General features: G+C 46.5%; 1 protein-coding gene across 3 annotated transcripts in view; it reads right to left on the bottom strand.

Moving 5' to 3' along the window:
* ACAP2 (ArfGAP with coiled-coil, ankyrin repeat and PH domains 2) overlaps nt 1-12348 on the bottom strand; it is a 148972-nt gene extending 136624 nt beyond the window's left edge. For all 3 annotated transcript variants that reach the window (XM_077487461.1, XM_077487463.1, XM_077487462.1), the window contains exon 1: nt 12120-12348. In XM_077487461.1, the coding sequence (XP_077343587.1) occupies nt 12120-12172 (53 nt within the window). In that variant the 5' untranslated portion in view covers nt 12173-12348. The remainder of the gene's footprint in view (nt 1-12119) is intronic.
* Between the last annotated feature and the right edge of the window lie 11071 nt (nt 12349-23419).

Raw genomic sequence — 23419 nt, 5'->3', positions numbered from 1 at the left:
CAATCCCATGCTGCTGTTGAGCTCATATTGTATCAATAGATGCCAGGAGCATACCAAAGTTCAGACCTGTTAGAGACAATTATGCCAGAACCATGCCATTTGAATACAGTAAAAACCTTGGTTTGAGTGTAACTTGGTTTGAGTGCGTTTTGTAAGACAAGCTAAATTTTTAAATAAAGTTTGACTTGATAATGATAAAAAAAAAAAAAAGAAAAAAAAGAATGGTGCTTAAAATTGCAACCCTTTCCAAGTTTACGTTTAGAGTGTTCTCAATTCTTTGCAAAATAAACAAACATTTTAAAGTAGAACTAAAGGCAAACCTTGTTTTCTAGTTTTGGACAGAGTGGAGATGGATTAGAATACCTGTCGGGATTTTGTTTTGCTAAAACCTGGTACAGATCATTAGATTACTGGACAAACGATCATCAGTTTGCTTTTTTTTTTTTGCATGCTAGTCTCATATTGAAAATAAAAAAGAGGTTACTAAAGCCGGGTACACATTACAGTTTTTTTAGATTTATAAAAAAAATAAAAATAAATAATATGCGCTTGAAGGATGGAAAAAAAATAAAAATAAAAAGTCCTGCAAGCAGCATCTTTGGGGCGGTACGGGAGAGGTGTATATACCGCTCCTAAACCGCCCCTGCCATTGAAATCAATGGGCAGCATTGCTGAAGTGCCTGCAAAGCGCTTTGGCAGCAGCACTTTTAACCCCTTGTTAACCCTTTCTTTGGGATTAAAAGCAAAAAGGGGTCTTATACATTGATCAGTGCATTTTTTTTTTTTTAGCACCGATTACTGTATTGGTGTCGCTGGTCCCCAAAAAGTGTCACTTAGGGTCAGATTTGTCAAAGTCCCGCAAAAAAAAAAAAAAAAAAAAAAAAAAAAAAAAAACGCAGATCACTGCCATTACCAATAAAAGCATAAAAAAAATAAAGTCCATAAATCTTTCCCATAGTTTGTAAACATGATAACTTTTGTGCAAACCAAGCAATATGCGTTTATTGCGATTTTTTTTTACCAAAAATATGTAGAAGAAAAACGCGTTCAGGAGCTGTTTTTTTGACCACAAAAAAAAAAAAAGCTTAAAAAATGTGCATAAACGCTGATAAATGATCAAAAACGTGGCTCACCAGCTTTTATCGTTTTTGATCCATTGAGAAAAAAAATAAAAATCTTAAAAAAACAATTTAAAAAAATTAAAAAAAGCGCAGAAAATTGCTAAAGACGCTAATAACACTATTGCAAAAAAGTTAGAAGACATTGAAAGACTCACTGGCATTTTTATAAGATTATTTTAACATCCAATGTGCATGGAGCCTAAAAATGTGCACTTTATTTTTATTCCACTCCACACTAGTCATTCCCACCCAGCAGCTCACATAAGCAAAAAGGGGTGGAAAAGACCTGGCCTCCACCTTAATGAAGCAGTAAAAAAAGAAAGTTAAAAAGGACACCAAGTTAATCTCTAAACAGGACCTAGTCATTTGGAATGGCGGGCAGAATAATCTGTTTGTGGGGCGAACCACATTGCATCAACTGTTGGCTATATTATAAGTCATTGAGGTACCTAAAGTCTGGAGAAATAAATTATGGCACTTTGCAAAAGTGGACATACACTTTAAATTGCTGTCAAATTTGAGAATCCCAACATATGTTTGTTATATTTCCACAACATAACTAAAAATATTTTGTTTGATAAAGCATCTCCTCCCCTGCATTGTAAATACAGGTGATCAGCCGCTCAGCACTGGGGCTATATAGAGAATGGTTTGTATGTTCTGAAGGAAGGCATTTCATGATTGGACAAGAAAAAGCGTGATGTCACCGCCTCGCACCTCGTCCAACAGGGAACACTTTGCATTCATTTATAAAACGGATAATGGTGTCCCGTGCTGAGCAGCTGACCTCCTGTTGTCACAATGCATCAAGGGTAATCACTCAACAAGGGACCCAGAAGTTAGCGAGATCAGTGGACCAGCGTTGTCTACCTCAGTGCTTTCCAACATCATCCAGGTATGGTATTGGTCCAAGTTTGACCAATGTAAGCATGTATAAAATACCAATGTCTGCAGTTATACTTTATCATTACAAACCAAGGAAGTTTTGAAATTCTAAGAAAAGAGAAAGTGAAAAATAAGCAGAAATTTTTAAATATTTTTAGATGTGAATGAGAACATGTCAAATTATAAGGTTGTATCCCAATTTGGCTGCAAAAGTGGAACTCCACTTGAAGATTACAGTAAAAAAAATAAAAATAAAAAATAAAAACACTGCAATTTTATCCCAGAGAAAGAGGCCAAACATTTATTTCCTGTAGTATTTGGCTGCAGGATTAAATAAAGAGGTGAAGGAACGAGAGGGTCACATGTGGCTCAGAAAAGACATGTATGATATGTCTGCTATAAAGCCAGTAGTGGAAAGGACAACGCTGACAAAAAGTCAATCTCTAACAATCCAGATGGGCCGACAGACAGAAAGAGAGCAGAAGGATGAAAAACATTGGCCAAACAGTGAATAAAGCCAATCAGATACGGTCACTGTTTGGGTATTCTGACAGCCACAGGTAGCCAGCAGCTGGTTAGCATGGGTGGGGAAATCTATGGTTTTCAATGATTCATCTGGATCACCAGGTGAAAATAAAAGGAAAAAAGCCTAAAAAGAGAAATCTAACTCGGCCACCACATTTACAGATTATTAAATTTAAAATATAGTACATTTTTGTTTTGGGTTTAGAGACACACACACACACACACACAGTGGCATAACTAGAACCTTCAGGGCCCTGGTGCAAAAAAACATGAAGGACCCCCCCTGACCCCCAGCTTCAGCCTTTCCCTCCGAGCCCAGTGGTGGAAACGACAAGGCCCGGTCGCAATTGTGAAGTTTGTGACCATGTTAGTTCTGCCACTGGCGTCTGTTTTTTTTTTCTACCATTTATTTTTTTTACAATATTTTTTTTTATATATATATTTTTTCAAATGTTTTAAGAGTTGGGGGGCTTTGGTGAGATATCAGAGGTCTAAGCAGACCTCTGATGTTTCACCTTTGAGACAGAGACAGGAGATTGAGAACACAGCCTCAGCTGCACAGAGTGAATGCACAGGAATAGCTCTGTATACAGCTGCCCCTTTATTCGCAAACTGAAGCATAGTAAATATAGCTTACTATGTTTCAGTCATGAATAGACTGAGTCCATGATCGGTATGGATCACTGACTCTCCATTCAGAAAAGGCTTCATCTTGACAGATACCTTGCAGCAGCCGGCAGGAGAGGGGAGGGGCCAGGAGAGCACGGGGTGGGGGGGGGGGCAGCAGAAAGAAGCTGCATAGGAGGAGCGGTGGGGGGCGGCTGCTTATAGAGGGACTGATCTTTCCATTTCCCCCACTTCTCATCTCCCTCCTGCAGGCTTTCAGCAGTTGCAGGAGGAAAATGGAGAGATCAGTTTCTCAACATTTTACCAGTCAAGGCGCAACATATGGCCTCTTCACTGCCTGTCAAATGCCTCTGAAAAGTGATCTGAGCCTGCATCGCTTTTCAGAGCAATGGTATTTTCTTGTTGGTATTATGAACCCACCCTAAAAAATCCATTCTGATCGTTAAGAAAAAGGGGGTCAGGATTAAAAGTAATGTGTATACATACACATACATAAGCACACACACACACACACAAACATATACACATGCACACAAATAAACACACAAGCAGACACACACATGCACACACCCAAACATGCAGACACCCACAAACATATATAGATCCCCCTTTTTTAAAAATCTGCAACTTGCTCACAGTACCTATACTCTCCATGCTGGGTACTGCACTGTAGGGGGAGGCAGAGAGCACAGCACAGCATACGCTGTGCTAGACACCTCTCCCTTGCTTTCACTTCCAGAGTAAACACAGAGTGGCCGAGCTCCTATACTGCCAATTTATGCATCGGCTGAGGATCGGGGAGTTCGGTTCCATATGCAGCCACAGCTCGGCGACTTCTACGACCCCTATACTTCCACCCCTGCATACACTAAAAAGTTGAATTTGGACATTTGGAGGAGGCTGAAAGTAAAAGAAGGTACTTTGTTGAGTTGAGAGTACTGACTTGAATAGAACAAAGTCATTTATAACCAAAGTTCAGCGTCAGTTTAATAGCTATTCCTTATAAAACCATATCTTGCATTGAGCCTAGGTGCACACCAGTGCTGCTTTTTGAATTTTCAAGTTACGTGCCTTCTGTAGGAGGAGACTGGTTATTAAAGTGGAATTTTACCAACAACTTAATGAAAAAAAAAAAATTGTATATTTTTTTAGCAAGGAACATACATTCCACAATAATAATTATGCTGCCAAAATGAGTGTTTGCAGTAAAACCGCCAAGAGCCTGAGCCAGCCCCTCCACAGCCCAGCACTCCAGTGAGCACTGGAGGGGCAGAGCAGAAAAGGTGATTGACAGTCACCAGCTCTCTGCAAGCTGAGGTCCGAGAGCTGAGCAATCAGCAGTGTTTGATCGCTCAGTTCTCGGTCTTCGAGGTGACGGGGGACAGATGCAGCTGGGATTGGTGCTGCAGCCATCTAGCCGAGTATAATTTTTTTTTTTCCCCAATTCCCAAACTTCTCTTAATTAGCATAGCCTTATTTCATGTCAAAGGTGCAGGTGTTAGTACATTTTAACCAAGGGATGTTTATGGAAAGATAAAGAAAAAAAAATTTACGGGCTTCAGACAACTGCATAAACCCATCTGTCATGGCATTTTTAGTTCTACGTTAAGGTGACCTGTGTGTAGCCCTATAGGTATATAAACTTATTTCCTTCCTTTATTAGTTGTCAGACATAGGCATAGCTTCAGTTACTTCCTCCATGGGGAATCTCTTAACCATGTGGGGATGAAAGCAAAATTGAAAGAGCGAGAACAATACAACAATAATGTGCTAGTGATCTGATGATAATGCGCATAGCCCTAATACACTCACGTGGGTGAACAATCCCAATAAACAAACTTCATTTTGTTCATTTTCTTTAAACAATTACCTGACTGACTCGCTGATAAAGGGAAATAGATACAATTAGATAAGAAGAGTTGAATGCTTTAATGCAATTTCCACTTGGAAAACAAAGTTCAAAAACAATACTTGTTTACTAATCCCACAATACACAGCAAGAGGGAGCAGCAAGTTTAAAGCCGGCCATAGAGGCACTATCACCAAAAGTATTGGTACGCCTGCCTTTACACGCACATAAACTTTCATGACATCCCAGTCTTAGTCCGTAGGGTTCAGTGTTGAGTTGGCCCACCCTTTGCAGCTATAACTGCTTCAACTCTTCTGGAAAGGATGTCCACAAGGTTAAGGCTGGGTTCACACCTATGCAAATTGGATGTGTGTTTCTCAGCATCCAATTTGCATAGCAGTAAAATGTGACTGGCTCTCTATGGAGCCGGATCACACATCTTCGTGGCGGCTGCGGAGTGCACTGTACAGAAACACAGCGCTTCTTTGGTCCTGCTTCAGGGCCAAATTCTAGGCAAAGATTCGGCCCTGAAGAATCAGAGAAGACAGAGAACAGGAATGCACAGCGTTCCCGTGCGATCTGCGTCAGGTTTAGGCGTGAACCGAGCCTTAGGAGTGCGTCTATGGGAATGTTTGACCATTCTTCCAAAAGAGCATTTGTGAGGTCAGGCACTGATGTTGGACAACAAAAACAAAGAAGTGAAAGGCACAAACCCCTAGCGCATTATCAGGGTAAAATTAAATGTATTGATATGCAAAGAAACCAATAAAATGCATACTCATAAAAGTATACAGCAAGTACAAAAGAAGGATGACACGAGGTAAAAACTTCAAGCGTTTCTCACATATACTAACGTTGGACAAAAAGGCCTGGCTCGCAGTTTCCCCTCTAATTCATCCCAAAGGTGTTCTATCGGTTTGAGGACAGTCAAGTTCCTCCACCCCAAACTCGCTCGTCCACACTATATTGCCAAAAGTATTGGGCCACCCCTCCAAATAATTTGGTGAGGGGTTGTGTTTCAGGGGTTGAGGTTGGCCCCGTAGTTCCAGTGAAGAGAACTTTTAAGGTGTCAGCATACCAAGACATTTTGGTCAATATTATGCTCCCAACTTTGTGGGAACAGTTTGGGGACAACCCCTTCCTGTTCCAACATGACTGTGCACCAGTGCACAAAGCAAGGTCCATAAAGACATGGATGAGCGAGTTGGGGGGGGGGGGGGGGTGACTTGACTGGCTTGTACAGAGTCCTGACCTCAACCCGATGAACAATGCAGAACCAGCCATACTCCATGCATACAGTGAGGCATTCAAAGGTTAATAGGGGAAGTAAAGGCATCTATATCAGCTTAAAAACCCTGCTTCCCCCTTCCTCCCACTTTTGTTGAATGGTGCTGGTAAAAAAAATATCTGTGTAAATACCCAATTTCAATCCACTCTGGTGCAGTCACGTGATGCAGAAGCTCCAGCTCCCCTGTCTTGTGTGGGTGCACGACAATGGGGCTGTATTCTGGAAGCCATGAAGTCACCTGCTGGCTTCCATTGTCTACCCCTGGACAGCATTCCCTCTCCATGATGCAGGACCAGACTGGAGCGGATTGAAATAAGGCATTTACACGGATCTTCTTTTTTTTTTTTTTTTTTTTTACCAGCACGATACAAAATAGGATGTATTGGGGGGAGGGGGGTCTAAGAAGTGTGCTTCTAAACAGACTTGTGTGGCTATTACTTACACTTTAACTCAGCTAACTAAAAAATTTGCTATTTTAGTAAAATCACAACAATGGGTAAAAACATTAGATCAGCCATCATTTAATCAGAAACACCAGATTAAAATCTAAACAATGCTTTTAAACCTAACTGCATTATATTAGTCTGGAAGATTTGGAGGGATCCCTGACCTCTATTACTATGCAGAAAGCCTGCGGTGCTGTGCTTCAACCACTGGAAACAATGAAGGAACAGTTCTAAACATTGCTGGACAGGGAAATAAAATACTTCTGGCTCTGTGTACACTGAACTTTTAATACCACTTCATCCACATGTGTGCTCCCACTGCCTTCAATCACAGAGCTAAAATGATCCTAAGCACAACAAGCCTAGAGTTCATCGATGTGTACAGGGATTGCAGGTGCTTGCAGTAAACGGATGAGCTCCGGCGTGTTCGCACAGCCTACGCGCAGAGCTCGCCAGGAAGTCGGCACTGCACTGCGCTAATCACAGGCAGCGAGACATTTCCCGATCTTTGCAGCCCCACATTGAGACAATATCTCACTGCTTGTGCTTAGCACAGAGCAGTGCCAACTTCCTGGCGGGCACTGCACATGGGTTGTGCCAACACACCGGAGCTCATCCTTAGCTTGCAGTAAGATGAGCACACTAAAAATACAGCAGGCTCCATGCATCTTCCAGGGCTTATTAAAAAAAAAAAAAACTGGGATTCCAGGTCTCCATTCATGTAGTCTACAAAAAGTCTATGGTGGGGGAAATACAGGGGATGTCAATGCCAATCACCTAAAGAGACAAATTAAAACACTTGAAGGGGGCTAAATCACTTGAGTCCCGGGCACCACTTTAAGGCCTGGTTCACACCTATGCAATTTGTTTTTGATCTGTTTCTGCAGTGCATTTTTCAATGCTCTTATGCTTTTTTGGTCAATTTGTTGTTGGGCAGATAAAAAAAAAAAAAAAAAAAAAACGCACAAAACTTATCAAAAACACACTACATGCTTTTCTGCAGCATCTCCATTGAGGTCTATTGAACCAAAAATGCACAGTTTTGCATTTAAAAAAGTTTCCCCGTGTTAAATGGACCATAGTGCGTTTCTGAAAAAAAGCACCAAGAAACTCATAGGTGTGAACCAGGCCTAAATTGGGTCAAGGACAGTGGCGGTTTGTCCCCAGGCTATTTTAAAGTAGCACCTGTGCAGCTTCTGGTGTTGGAAACACTGGCCGCCAGTGAAAACTGGGGTCCAGCGTGGAAATGATCAGAACCATGGTTTCAGATCTTATTGTACAGCACCCCATAGAAGCGCTTGTATCAGATCGCTGTAATCACATTGCTTCCACTTTGTTTTAACATTGGATGGGACCAGAACCATCTGTGTGTTGTGGTGCTGGGGTGTGCCATAACCCATATTAAGGGGCAGCTTCAAAATGAATGGGCTGCCTTACCACAATACTGCAAAAAGCCAGCAGGGGAGAGTCATTCATCCATGCTGTTTAGCACAGATACTGGAATCTTCATTGTTTTAAAAAAGTGCAGTGCCCAGCGTAGAAACCTTGATATGTTTAGCCAGCTTTACATAGTGCAGTGTCTTATCACATGCACAGTACACAGTGTAAAGATGGCAATAAAAGTAAAGATCTCTGAGCACTGAACTTGGCTGATTAAGGGCTAGTTTACACTTGCTTCAAAACCAGGCTTTGTTTAAGCGGTTCTTCACCCTAAAGGGGAAGTTCCGCTAATTTGATCCCTCCCCCCCTCCGGTGCCACAATCGCCACCTTTCAGGGGGGAGGGGGGTGCAGTTACCTGGATAATCCAGGTAACTGCACCCACTTCCGGCCAGACCGCCGCAGACCCCCCCCCCCCGTTGTGTTCTGGGAAACACAGTTCCCAGAGACACAGCGGGGGACCATAAGATGCGCAGCGCGACTCGCACATGCGCAGTAGGGAACCGGGCAGTGAAGCGGTTATGCTTCACTTCCCGATTCCCTGACAGAGGATGGTGGCGAGGGCAGCAGCGAGACGAGCGATCGCTCGTCATCTGCCGCCGACATCGATGGACCCTGGGACAGGTAAGTGTGATTTTATTAAAAGTCAGCAGCTGCAATATTAGTAGCTGCTGGCTTTTAATTTTTTTATTTTAGGTGCAGAACCGCTTTAAAGCTCTCTGTCACTAAATAAAATAGTTAGCTTACAGTCCTGTTTGCATCTGCTTTTGCTTGGTGCTTCAATGAGGCTTTGATGGGGCTTCAAGCTAGCTTTTCCATAGACTTCTATGGAGGCTTTGAAGACACTTCATCCGCTATGCCTTAGGAATACATGCATGTCTGTTTTTTCATCCGAAAACGGATGGATGAAAAACGGGCATACGGTCCGCCCATGTGAAAGGGGCCTAATAGGTTTTCTAATCCTTGAATAAGTCATCTCCAGGTGTCCAGATGACCCATCATTGTCCAGTAAGCGCTGCCACACCTGGGTTTCTGTTATGGTCAGCACCTGGGGGCCTACGATTGGTGGATGAGAATCCCAAGTGTAGGAGAGGTAAGATGCAATGAGGGGTCAGTAGATGCTGATGCCCCCCAGTATGTGATTGGTGGAGGAGACCCATGTATAGGACAGGTAGGATATGGTGAGGGGTCAGTAGATGATGATGCACCCAAGTATGTGACTGGTGGATGAGATCCATGTGTAGCACAGGTCAGTAGATGATGATGCCCCCAGTATGTGATTGGTAGAGGAGACATATGTGTAGGACATGGTGAGGGGTCAGTAGATAATGATGATGCCCCCAGTGTGTGTGATTGGTGGAGGAAACCCATGTGTAGGACAGGTAGGATATGGAGATGCATTAGAAGATGATGATGCCCCCCCAGTGTGTGTGATTGGTGGATGAGATCCATGTGCAGGATAGTTAGGATGTGGTGAAGGGTCTGTAGATGATGATGATACCCCCCCAGTATGTGATTGGTGGGTGGGATTCATGTGTATGCAAGGCCGTTTTTAATATTGATTGGACCCTGGACAAATGTTTTCATGCCCCCCCCCCATGCAATTTCTCTCTCCACCTGCTCTGAGCCATACAATAAATAGCAGCTAAACTTAAAATCAGTTTACTGTATCATATCAGACAGTGATTGCAATTGGTTACAGCATATCATTACCACTTACTGACTGGTTGCTAGAGGTTACAGCACACATTAAGGCTCACTGATTGCTAGAGGTTATAGCACATGATTTCTGCTTGTTGAATGGTTGCTTGAGATTACTGTACAGTAATACTGCTCACTGATTGGTTGCTATAGGTTACAGCACATCTTCTCCTCACTGCAGGGGAGTATGATATACATATGAATGCTGCCTTTATTTACAAATTAATGCTGCCGGCCTCAGCTATTTACATACCCCCTAGTATGTGATTGGTGGGTGGGATCCATGTGTAGGACAGGTAGGATATGGTGAGGGATCAGTAGATGATGATGCCCCCCAGTGTGTTTGGGATCCATGTGTAGGACAGATCAGTAGACGCTGATGTCCCCCAGTGTGTGTGGGATCCATGTGTAGGACAGATGAGTAGATGCTGATGCCCCCCAGTGTGTGTGATTGGTGGGTGGGATCCATGTGTAGGACAGGTAGGATATGGCGAGGGGTCAGTAGATGATGATGATGCCCCCCCAAGTGTGTGTGGGATCCATCTGTAGGACAGGTAGGATATGGTGAGGGATCAGTAGATGATGATGCCCCCCCAGTGTGTGTGGGATCCATGTGTAGGACAGATCAGTAGACGCTGATGTCCCCCAGTGTGTGTGGGATCCATGTGTAGGACAGATGAGTAGATGCTGATGCCCCCCAGTGTGTGTGATTGGTGGGTGGGATCCATGTGTAGGACAGGTAGGATATGGCGAGGGGTCAGTAGATGATGATGATGCCCCCCCAAGTGTGTGTGGGATCCATCTGTAGGACAGGTAGGATATGGCGAGGGGTCAGTAGATGATGATGATGCCCCCCCAAGTGTGTGTGGGATCCATCTGTAGGACAGGTAGGATATGGTGAGGGATCAGTAGATGATGATGCCCCCCAGTGTGTGTGGGATCCATGTGTAGGACAGATCAGTAGACGCTGATGTCCCCCAGTGTGTGTGGGATCCATGTGTAGGACAGATCAGTAGACGCTGATGTCCCCCAGTGTGTGTGATTGGTGGGTGGGATCCATGTGTAGGACAGGTAAGATATGGTGAAGGGCCAGTAGATGATGATACCCTCTAGTATGTGATTGGTGGGTGAGATCCATGTGTAGGACAGGTAGGATATGATGATGCCCCCCAGTGTGTGTGGGATCCATGTGTAGGACAGATGAGTAGATGCTGATGCCCCCCAGTGTGTGTGATTGGTGGGTGGGATCCATGTGTAGGACAGGTAGGATATGGCGAGGGGTCAGTAGATGATGATGATGCCCCCCCAAGTGTGTGTGGGATCCATCTGTAGGACAGGTAGGATATGGCGAGGGGTCAGTAGATGATGATGATGCCCCCCCAAGTGTGTGTGGGATCCATCTGTAGGACAGGTAGGATATGGTGAGGGATCAGTAGATGATGATGCCCCCCAGTGTGTGTGGGATCCATGTGTAGGACAGATCAGTAGACGCTGATGTCCCCCAGTGTGTGTGGGATCCATGTGTAGGACAGATCAGTAGACGCTGATGTCCCCCAGTGTGTGTGATTGGTGGGTGGGATCCATGTGTAGGACAGGTAAGATATGGTGAAGGGCCAGTAGATGATGATACCCTCTAGTATGTGATTGGTGGGTGAGATCCATGTGTAGGACAGGTAGGATATGATGATGCCCCCCAGTGTGTGTGGGATCCATGTGTAGGACAGATGAGTAGATGCTGATGCCCCCCAGTGTGTGTGATTGGTGGGTGGGATCCATGTGTAGGACAGGTAGGATATGGCGAGGGGTCAGTAGATGATGATGATGATGCCCCCCCAAGTGTGTGTGGGATCCATCTGTAGGACAGATCAGTAGATGCTGATGCCCCCCAGTGCGTGTGGGATCCATGTGTAGGACAGGTAGGATATGGTGAGGGATCAGTAGATGATGATGCCCCCCAGTGTGTGTGGGATCTATGTGTAGGACAGATCAGTAGATGCTGATGCCCCCCAGTGTATGTTGTCCTCCACAGATTAGTACTTCCCTAGTCTCACACTTCCTGCCTCCAGCCGCCCAGTGTGAGGAGCCCTGACCCCCTCATACACATACAGAGCTGCCCCCCCTCAGGACCATGTAGAGTCCGGCTACCCTGGAGTGCCCCGAGCCTTCCATGGCACCGCCGGACTACTTTCAGTCAGTTTCAGAATCCCCCCTCACATTACAGGGCCAGCCCTGACTTTACCTGAACCGGGGCGAGTCTTTCAGACACTCCTCAAAGTCCACCGTCATCTTCATGTCCCTGGCACTGTGAGAGCTATGAGAGGACGGAGCGGGCACACGGGCCGCGTTTACTAGACACAGCCGGACAGGAAAAAGCTAACCGAGACCGCTATGTGGCGCTGTACATGTCCAAGTTCCCCTCTCCCTAAACCCTGACACAGCCAGCTTCCCAGTCACCCACCATGCCAAACTCCGCCCCGACACGCCCATCCGCCAGGGCAACCCGTTGAGAGACAGCTGTGACAGCCAATGACTTCGCAGGGAAGGCGGAACACTGTGAGCTGGATGGGCGTGCCTGGTTACCTAGGACGACAGGGAAGTGGGACGAGTCACCCTGGAGGGAAGGGAAGGAGGAAGAGAGAGGAGGCCTGGGAAAGGATAGGGCGAGGTAGAGCTGGGATTAACCGCTGCGAATTGTTCTCGGAGTAGAAAGTCATACTGTACATTGGAGAGCTTGTATGAGGGCTCTTACTTGTGGCTGCTGTGGAGGGGGGTCTCCACTCAGCCCTGTGGGGCTGGTCAGACCTTTATGTGTGGATAGAGCAGTGAAGAGACATTCACCCCTCTACTTTATCACTAGAGGTGAGGAGAAATCTTCCAGAGAGGTAAAAACTCTACCAATGTGTACAGGGCAATTCCTCTCACTGTAGGGAGATTTCCACTCACTTCCTGTTGCACTTTAAAAACAGGAAGTGAGAGATCTTCCTGGTAGGATGCAGACAGATAGAAACAGCACAGTAAGGGCCCTTTCACACAGACGTGTCTGTGTACGGAGCCTGTTCTGCCCAGCGGGGGAATCGCTCCGTTGATCCCCACGGAGCAGGAAGCTGACAGGTCTGTCTCTGCACACTGTGTAGGGATGGACCTGTCAGAGTGCCGCTCTCCTCTATGGGGGATCGGATGAAGACGGACCACAGAGTCCGTTTTAATCCGATCGGATGATAGATTGGAAAAATAGGGTCTTCCTCCATCACACTTTTTTTAGATCAGAGCGGGTCAGATGTCAGCGGACATGTCACCAATGACATCCGTCCCTCCATAGAGGTCTATGGAGCGTCCATTCAGGTCTGCCTAAAAAACTGACAAGTGGACCTGAACGGATCGTCCGTGTGAAGGAAGGCTAAGTTCACATTGGAAAAGGTTGTGTTCCCACGCCGCATTCAAAACACACTGCAGTTTTCATAGTGGGTGTCAATGTTAACCACTTCCATACCAGTTTAATTCTGGCACTCCTCTCCTACATGGAAAAATCTTCTCTTTTTTTAATTCCGGTCCACAGCTAGCTCTATGGTAATCTGGCAGCGCACCGGAGAGCCCAGAAAGGTACCGGAGTGCTCTATCCCTGTTCCCCTGCCTGTAAAAGCAATCCAGCAGCTGCATAGCTTCTAGAATGGCTTTTAAATTAACGGGAGTTGCCGGCTGAAAACAAAGATATCTAATTGATGCCTGTAGCTGGGTGATTTGATTTTGGGAGCACCTTCTGACTATTTTTCATTTAGGTTCACATGATTTAATTTTTGTCCTGACACATTCTTTCTCCCCCATCCATTTTTCTTTTCTGTGGGGTGAGATATGCCTTGTGTCAACGCAGTCTTGAATAAGAGCAAAGCTTTTTTGTGGATATGGTGATATATGGGGCTCGTCTATCAGTGGTTATTTGTGTCCATATGGATAAGTGTACCCGTATTGCATATAAACATCACCTTACAGGCATATCTATGGTCATAAACATACCTTTTACAATTTATATTAAAAGTGTTACATAAGTGGCATTTGATGTGTAGCGGCCATAACCTTTTGTAGAGTGGCCTTAACTTATTGAGCTTACCGGTTACCTCCGCTTGGCTGGTCATTCCATGTCTAGGGGTTCCCAGGGTTTATACCCAACAACTTGGACGATGACACCAATAAAGTCCTTTTGAAAGGTTTTATTTTCTAGGGGTAATGTCCAACAACACAGTCTCATATAGGAACAGAGGGCAAGGGTGAAGAAACTCAGGCACCTTGAACTGCGGACATAACAAAGTCTCTAATACCACCCAGAGAGTAGCCACTCGCAGCTGGGCGCTTCAAGGCTGAACAAATCTCTAGCCAGAGATTATGGCAATCAGCACTTTGATTCAGAACTTGTAAAATCTCAGACCTAGAACAAGTTGTAACTGAAAGTGAACAGGAACCTTTTTCCTCAGTACCTGGAACGTTCTCTGTCTCCTTGGTAGTACTGGAAAAAGAGTGAATTCGTCAGTGTCCTTCACAACTCAGCAGCCAGGCACTTCTCAGGATGCCAGCTTGTTGGCCCTCTTCCGAAGAGTCCTCCCCCGGTCACTTTCACAAGCTGTGGTGACCCTCCAAGCCGAGAGCACACCCGGACACCTTGAATCCTCCCTTAGTTACTGTGCCTCGGACCAGCCGGTTCCAAGACTCGTGAACAGACGGATCCCTACCCCAGACCAGGCGGGTCTATTGGGGGTAACCAACAGAAGCATGTTGCGGGATGGTGAACACCCCGTGACCCCTCACGGGGCTACCCCAGTCCAGGAAACAAGAACAGACCGCTCAGGCCTCACAAACTCCTACTGAACACGTGACTCCAACATCTTAAGTACCCCTCCCCAGACATCTCAGTGGGGCCCGGCACACCCACTAATTGGTTCTGAGGAAGCTAATACCTAAAACGTCCAACCAGGCCTGATTCTGGCTTGTCATGTGCACCACACTGTGCACATGAAAAGCAGAACTTCTAATACAGCCCAGCCAAACTGATGTCAAAGTTAACCTATATAATTAACCCTCAGAACCCCACTACTGTTCTGAGGGAAAAAAATAAATTTACACAGGAATGACACTCTGTCCAAAATGTCATCCGCTACAGATGTGCAGGGTAGTGCACCCTAGTCTAGTTTTATTTGATCATCCAGATATCACCACTTCAACCTAAGGAAGTCATACGGAAAAGGAACAACACTCTACACCAATGGTACTTAAACAAGAACGTATGTTTACTGAAACCAGTGTATAAAGTAGTAGTAATTACAGTATTTATACTATCACACCAACATAGTGTAACAGCACAATAAACATTACAACAGTTTGTACATTTATAGTTGTCTATGATGGTCTCTGAGAATGTCTCCAATTGGGACTGATGCTCAGAGTGAATACGCCTTACTCTGGGCACCTTCCCACTTCCAGCACACTCTGGTAACTACAGGAATGCAGGGTTAATAATGAAATACAACACAATTACTAGGGAACCCCCTACTTTAAATGGATGCAAGGCCTTGCAATGAGAAATGTAGTCTATTAGTCTTCTTTCTTCTTTCATCTATTAGTGTTCTTTATTTGTGTTGTAACAATTGTAATCCAACAGTGGAACAACAAGGGTTAACGTGAGATGAATATTAGAACTAGGGTTGCCACCTGTCCGGTTTTTGTGGCAGCCGGATCTCTGGCTCCAGCCACAACAAACATCTGGGGTGCATGATCATCCTGTCCCATGCCTGGTATCAATATTCACAACTTCACACACTGCCTAAACATCGGTGCGCTCAGAGTCTGAGCCCAGCTCAGCAAAGGGCAGTGGCAGGTGCTCTGTGATTGGCTGAGCAGGCTGCAGGTGACAGGTCATGTGCGGGATGGATCGGATGGCGGACATGAAGGTCAGTAAAAAATTTGCCTGAGAGCCGTAGCTGCTGGTCACATGTGCATGCAGGGCTGCACTGTGTCTGGACAATCGCGCTAGCCCTGCATGCTATTGCATGGAATCCTAACCCACGCTGTGTCACACACCTACGGTCCGTCTCTCTCTCTTATCTGCTCTGTCAGACCCCCCCTTCTCCGCTCTGTCAGACCCCCCCTTCTCCTCTCTGTCAGACCCTCCCTTCTCCTCTCTGTCAGACCCTCCCTTCTCCTCTCTGTCAGCCGGCCCCCCTTCTCCTCTCTGTCAGACCCTCCCTTCTCCTCTCTGTCAGCCGGCCCCCCTTCTCCTCTCTGTCAGACCCCCCCTTCTCCTCTCTGTCAGCCGGCCCGTCTTCTCCTCTCTGTCAGACCCCCCCTTCTCCTCTCTGTCAGACCCCCCCTTCTCCTCTCTGTCAGACCCCCCCTTCTCCTCTCTGCCAGACCCCCCCTTCTCCTCTCTGTCAGACCCCCCCCTTCTCCTCCTGTGAGACGCCCCCCTCTTCTCTATCAGACCCCCCTTCTCCTCTCTGTCAGACCCCCCCTTCTCCTGTCAGACCTCTCCTCTCTGTCAGACCCCCCCTTCTCCTCTCTGTCAGACCCTCCCTTCTCCTCTCTGTCAGACCCCCTTCTCCTCTCTGTCAGATCCCCCTTCTCCTCATGTGAGACGCCCCCCTCTTCTCTATCAGACCCCCTTTCTCCTCTCTGTCAGACCCCCCCTTCTCCTCTCTGTCAGACCCTCCCTTCTCCTCTCTGTCAGCCGGCCCCCCTTCTCCTCTCTGTCAGACCCTCCCTTCTCCTCTCTGTCAGCCGGCCCCCCTTCTCCTCTCTGTCAGACCCCCCCTTCTCCTCTCTGTCAGCCGGCCCCCCTTCTCCTCTCTGTCAGACCCCCCCTTCTCCTCTCTGTCAGACCCCCCCTTCTCCTCTCTGTCAGACCCCCCCTTCTCCTCTCTGCCAGACCCCCCCTTCTCCTCTCTGTCAGACCCCCCCCTTCTCCTCCTGTGAGACGCCCCCCTCTTCTCTATCAGACCCCCCTTCTCCTCTCTGTCAGACCCCCCCTTCTCCTGTCAGACCTCTCCTCTCTGTCAGACCCCCCCTTCTCCTCTCTGTCAGACCCTCCCTTCTCCTCTCTGTCAGACCCCCTTCTCCTCTCTGTCAGATCCCCCTTCTCCTCATGTGAGACGCCCCCCTCTTCTCTATCAGACCCCCTTTCTCCTCTCTGTCAGACCCCCCCTTCTCCTCTCTATCAGACCCCCCTTCTCCTCTCTGTCAGACCCCCCCTTCTCTCTGTCAGACCCCCCTTCTCCTCATGTGAGACGCCCCCCTCTTCTCTATCAGACCCCCTTTCTCCTCTGTCAGACCCCCCCTTCTCCTCTCTGTCAGACCCGCTCTTCTCCTCTCTGTCAGACCCCGCCCTTCTCCTCTCTGTCAGACCCTCCCTTCTCCTCTCTGTCAGCCGGCCCCCCTTCTCCTCTCTGTCAGACCCCCCCTTCTCCTCTCTGTCAGCCGGCCCCCCTTCTCCTCTCTGTCAGACCCCCCCTTCTCCTCTCTGTCAGACCCCCCCTTCTCCTCTCTGTCAGACCCCCCCTTCTCCTCTCTGCCAGACCCCCCCTTCTCCTCTCTGTCAGACCCCCCCCTTCTCCTCCTGTGAGACGCCCCCCTCTTCTCTATCAGACCCCCCTTCTCCTCTCTGTCAGACCCCCCCTTCTCCTGTCAGACCTCTCCTCTCTGTCAGACCCCCCCTTCTCCTCTCTGTCAGACCCTCCCTTCTCCTCTCTGTCAGACCCCCTTCTCCTCTCTGTCAGATCCCCCTTCTCCTCATGTGAGACGCCCCCCTCTTCTCTATCAGACCCCCTTTCTCCTCTCTGTCAGACCCCCCCTTCTCCTCTCTATCAGACCCCCCTTCTCCTCTCTGTCAGACCCCCCCTTCTCCTCTCTGTCAGACCCCCCTTCTCCTCATGTGAGACGCCCCCCTCTTCTCTATCAGACCCCCTTTCTCCTCTGTCAGACCCCCCCTTCTCCTCTCTGTCAGACCCGCTCTTCTCCTCTCTGTCAGACCCCGCCCTTCTCCTCTCTGTCAGACCCCCCCTTCTCCTCCTGTGAGATGCCCCCTCTTCTCTATCAGACCCCCCTTCCCCTCTCTGTCAGACCCCCCCCCTTCTCCTCTCTGACAGACCCCCCCCCCTCTCCTCTCTCTCAGGCCCCCTTCTATCTCTCTGTCTGACCCCTTTCTCTCTCTCTGTCAGCCGTCTCTCTCCCTCTCTCTTTCTCCCTGTCTCTCTTTCTCTCTCTGTCTCTCTCTTTCTCTCTGTCTCTCTCTTTCTCTCAGACCTCTCTCTCTCTCTCTCTCTCTCTCTCTCTCTCTCTCTCTTTCTCTCTCTCCCTTCCCCTCTCTCTCTGTCAGACCCCCCCCCATCTTTCTCCTGCCTCTCTTTCGCCCCCCCTCCCAACCCCTCTTTCCCTCCTCAGGTGATCAGGGCCCCAATCATTTCTAACAGCAGCCTGGTGAATGAATGCTCCGACTCCCACACTTCCTGGCTCGAAGCAGCTCTTGGTAAGGCAGTCTATTGGGGGTCTTTCAGGTCAGGGGACACTGATGAAGGGTTCCTGATCTAATCAAGGGGGGGGGGGGGGGGGCAATATAAAGGAAGGGGAATCTGAACTAATGGAGGGAGTCTGTGGGGAGGGGGGTGCTGACTGCTGTTGACCACTTAGAGACCCCCATTATATCAGCACCCCCCTACTTAGAGACCTCTATTAGATAAGGGAAACTCTCTTTATATAAGCACCCCCTTTGGAGACCCACATTATATAAGGATCAGTGTTTCCTTATTTCACCCCTCTCTTTAGACACACCCAACATTTTTTTTTTTTTTTTTAAACACGCAGTGCAACCTCCACATATAATTATATTAATTCAAATGTGAAAAAAATTAATTGTGAATGATGGTGGAAACCCCCAAGGATAATCCAAGTCTTAATACACTCCAATCTTATTTAAACATACATATTGTTCAATTTCACACATACAATAGTGTATGAATAGTGGTGTAAATCCATTCCACAAGGTGCTGTGCTAATATCCAACGTATCTAACTCAAAAGGTGTTTATAAATTGTATATTAGCACAACACATTTTGAAATGGATTTACACCACTATTCATACACTATTGTATGTGTGTGGAAATTGAACAATATGTATGTTTAAATAAGATTGGAGTGTATTAACCACCTCAATACAGTGCAGTTACACCCCCTTCCTGACCAGACCAATTTTCAGCTTTCAGCGCTCTCACACTTTGAATGACAATTACTCAGTCATATGAAACTTGTGTCCTTTTTTCCACACAAATAGAGCTTTCTTTTAGTGGTATTTAATCACTAGTGGGTTTTTTATTTTTTGTGCTATAAATAAAATAAAACGTAAATTTTGTGAAAAAAATGCCTTTTTCTTTGTTTCTGTCATAAATTTTTGCTAATTAGTAATTTTTCTTCATAAATTTTGGCCAAAATTTATACTGCTACATATCTTGGGTAAAAATAACCCACATTAGTGTATATTATTTGGTCTTTGTAAAAGTTATAGAGTCTACAAACTATGGTGCCAATCGCTGAAAATTTATCACATCTGATCAGGCCTTCAGTACATCAGGTGTATCTCATTTCTTGAGACACTAACAAGTCAGGAAAGTACAAATGACCCCTTTTTACAAAGTAGACATTCCAAGGTATTAAGTAAGTAGCATGGTGAGTTTTTTTAAGTTGTAATTTTTTTCCCACAATTCTTTGCAAAATGAAGATTTTTTTTTTATTATTTTTTTTTTTTACAAAATTGTCATATTATCAGGTTATTTCTCACACACAACATATGCATACAACAAATTACACCCCAAAATACATTCTGCTACTCTTCCCGAGTATGGCGATACCACATGTGTGAGACTTTTACACAGCCTGGCCACATACAGAGCACCAACATTGATGTAGTACCTTCAGATGTTCTACGAGCAAAAATGACGCATCTCATTTCTCATCCACCTATTACACTTTTGAAGGCCCTGGAGCACCAGGACAATGGAATTTCCCATAAAATGACCCCATTTTGGAAAGCAAACACCCCAACGTATAATCTGTGAGGCATAATTAGTCTTTTGAATGGTTAATTTTTTTCCAGAAGTTTTTGGAATATGTGGAAAAAAATTAAAACGCATTTTTTTTTACACAAAATTGTCAATTTATAATATATTTCTAACACATAGCATGTATATAGCAAAAATTACACCCCAAAATACATTCTGCTACTCCTCCCAAGTATTGCGATACCACATGTGTAGGACTTTTACACAGCCTGGCCACATAGAGAGGCCGAACATTGAAGTAGTACGTTCAGGCGTTCTAGGAGCATAAATGACACATCTCATTTCATTCCTACCTATCACACTTTTGAAGGTCCTGGACCACCAGGACAGTGAAATTACCCACAAAATGACCCCATTTTGGAAAGCAAACACCCCAACGTATATTCTATGAGATATGGGCTGCAAATAGATACTCGGGTACTCTGATGGCCTGGTGACAGGTACTCGGGTACTCTGATGGCCTGGTGACAGGTACTCGGGTACTCTGATGGCCTGGTGACAGGTACTCGGGTACTCTGATGGCCTGGTGACAGGTACTCTGATGGCTTGGTGACTGGTATTTGGGTACTCTGAAGGGCGGTGACAGGTACTCATATGGACTGTGACAGGTACTCGGGTACTAAGATGAACTGTGACAGGTACTCAGGTACTCAGATGAACTGTGAAAGGTACTCGGGTACTTAGATGAACTGTGACAGGTACTCGGGTACTCAGATGGACTGTGACAGGTACTCGGGTACTCAGATGGACTGTGACAGGTACTCGGGTACTCAGATGGACTGTGACAGGTACTCAGATGGACTGGAACAGGTACTCGGGTACTCAGATGTGCTTTGACAGGTACTCGGGTACTCAGATGGGCTGTGACAGGTACTCGAATGAACCGTGACAGGTACTCGGGTACTTTGATGGGCTGTGACAGCTACTCGGGTACTCTGATGAACCGTGACAGGTACTCGGGTACTCTGATGGACCGTGACAGGTACTCGGGTACTCTGATGGACCGTGACAGGTACTCGGGTACTCTGATGGGCCGTGACAGGTACTCGAGTACTCTGATGTGCCGTGACAGGTACTCGGTACTCTGATGGACCGTGACAGGTACTCGGGTACTCTGATCGGCTGTGACAGGTACTCGGGTACTCTGATGTGCCGTGACAGGTACTCGGGTATTCTGATGGGCTGGGACAGGTACTCGGGTACTCTGATGGACCGTGACAGATACTCGTGTACCCTGATGGACTGTGACAGGTACTCAGTACTCTGATGGACCGTGACAGGTACTCGGGTACCCTGATGGACCGTGACAGGTACTCGGGTACCCTGATGGACCGTGACAGGTACTCGGGTACCCTGATGGACCGTGACAGGTACTCGGGTACCCTGATGGACCGTGACAGGTACTCGGGTACTCTGATGTGCCGTGACAGGTACTCGGGTACTCTGATGTGCCGTGACAGGTACTCGGGTACTCTGATGGGCTGGGACAGGTACTCGGGTACTCTGATGGGCTGTGACAGGTACTCGGGTACTCTGATGTGCTGTGACAGGTACTCAAATACTCTAATGGACTGTGACAGGTACTCTGATGGACTGTGATTGACAGGTACTATGAGGGGTGGTGACAGGTCCTCTTTATTGGGGGGTGGCAATCAGTATGATTGGTGTACACTGTAGGTGGTAACGAGATGTTACCGCAATCTCCTCCTCACACACGATCGGTGTGTGAGGAGGAGAACACGGTAACATCTCGTTACTGCGGTTTGTTTACATTTTAGTGATCGGCTGTGAAAGGATCACAGCCGATCACGTGGGTAAACAGCCAGCCAATGGCTGTTTACCAGCGTCGGTGACGAGCAGTTTTCCCGGGGAACACGCCACCACCGACGTGCACGCGCAGCGCGCTCACGATCGCGCGCATGCGCCGTGCACAGTCGGGGTGTGACCATCTGCGATCGGCCGTGACTTCATCACGGCCGATCACGTGGTAAACAGCCATAACCAATGGCTGTTCACCCCCTTCGGTGGTGAGCGGTGTCTCCGTGACACGCCGCCACCATAGAGACAGGGATGCGCGCCCACGATCGCGCGCATTCCCTGTTTAAACGGGAGGCCGTCATATGACGGCCTCCCGCCACAATAGGTGCACCGCCTGGCCGTCATTTGACAGCCGGCGGTCAGCATCTAGTTAATACTTGGATTATCCTTGGGGGTTTTCACCATCATTCACAATTAAGGTTGTGCTGCATTTTTTTCAATTTTTATTTTTGGGGGTTTTTAAGAGGAGGACTGATATAAAGGGATTCTGATCTAATGGGTTCCTCTATGGGGGTCCCTGTATTATGGAGGGTGTAATACTGACCCCTATATTAAGTGGGTGACATCAACCCTGTGTTATGGGGGTAACACTGACCCCTATATTACAAAGGGGGGGGTGATACTGACCCCTGTATTATGACGCCTAGGATTGCCACCTGTGCGGGGTCCACCGGAAATAGCTCAGGTTTTGAATCATGTGTCTGGATTTCAGTCTGCTTAAAACCCAGACACATTATTCAGACCGGACTGTGGCTTCCCAAGTAACCAAGATAGTCAGACACCAATCTGTTGCCACCTGTTAAAATTGGCCACTCCAACTGTTTGCCGTGGTGTGCTAAGTGTGACGCATTATTGCTCTCCTCCAGGTCTTTAAAATCCTATAGCACAAAAAAATTTGCCATGCGGCGCTAAAGTGTTCGGGTTTGGCTTGAAGAAAAGGTGGCAACCCTAATTAGAACAAATCCTGTGGTGTGATACATCTGTAATTGCCTCTGGTGTAATTGACTTTGGGTAACACAGTGTCAAAGTACAGTGAAGAGTAGACTCAGCCTGTCTATTAACCACTACAGCCCCGGACCAATAAACACCTTAAGGACCAGAGGTCTTTTTCCAATTTCGCACTGCGCTGCTTTAACTGGTAATTGCGGGTCATGCAATATTGCACCCAAACGAAATTTGCGTCCTTTTCTTCCCACAAATAGAGCTTTCTTTTGATGGTATTTGATTGCCTCTGCGATTTTTATTTTTTGCGATATAAATGGAAAAAGAGCGAAAATTTTGAAAAAAAAATATATTTTCTTCTTTTTGTTATAAGAAAAATCGAATAAACTAAATTTTAGTCATACATTGAGGGCAAAATTTATTCAGCCACATGTCTTTAGTAAAAAAAATGTCAATAAGCGTATATTTTTTGGTTTGCACAAAAGTTATAGCGTCTACAAACTAGAGTACATTTTCTGGAATTTACACAGCTTTTAATTTATGACTGCCTATCTCATTTCTTGAGGTGCTAAAATGGCAGGGCAGTACAAACCCCCCCCCCCCAAATGACCCCATTTTGGAAAGTAGACACCCCAAGGAAATTGCTGATGGGTATGTTGAGCCCATTGAATATTTATTTTTTTTGTCC

Source organism: Lithobates pipiens, unplaced genomic scaffold, assembly GCF_037356315.1.
Source record: "Lithobates pipiens isolate NorthernLeopardFrog02 unplaced genomic scaffold, aLitPip1_a1.2 Scaffold_18, whole genome shotgun sequence".
NCBI lineage: Eukaryota > Metazoa > Chordata > Amphibia > Anura > Ranidae > Lithobates > Lithobates pipiens.
Note: the sequence above shows the minus strand (reverse complement) of the source record. Positions and strands in the feature narration are given on the sequence as shown.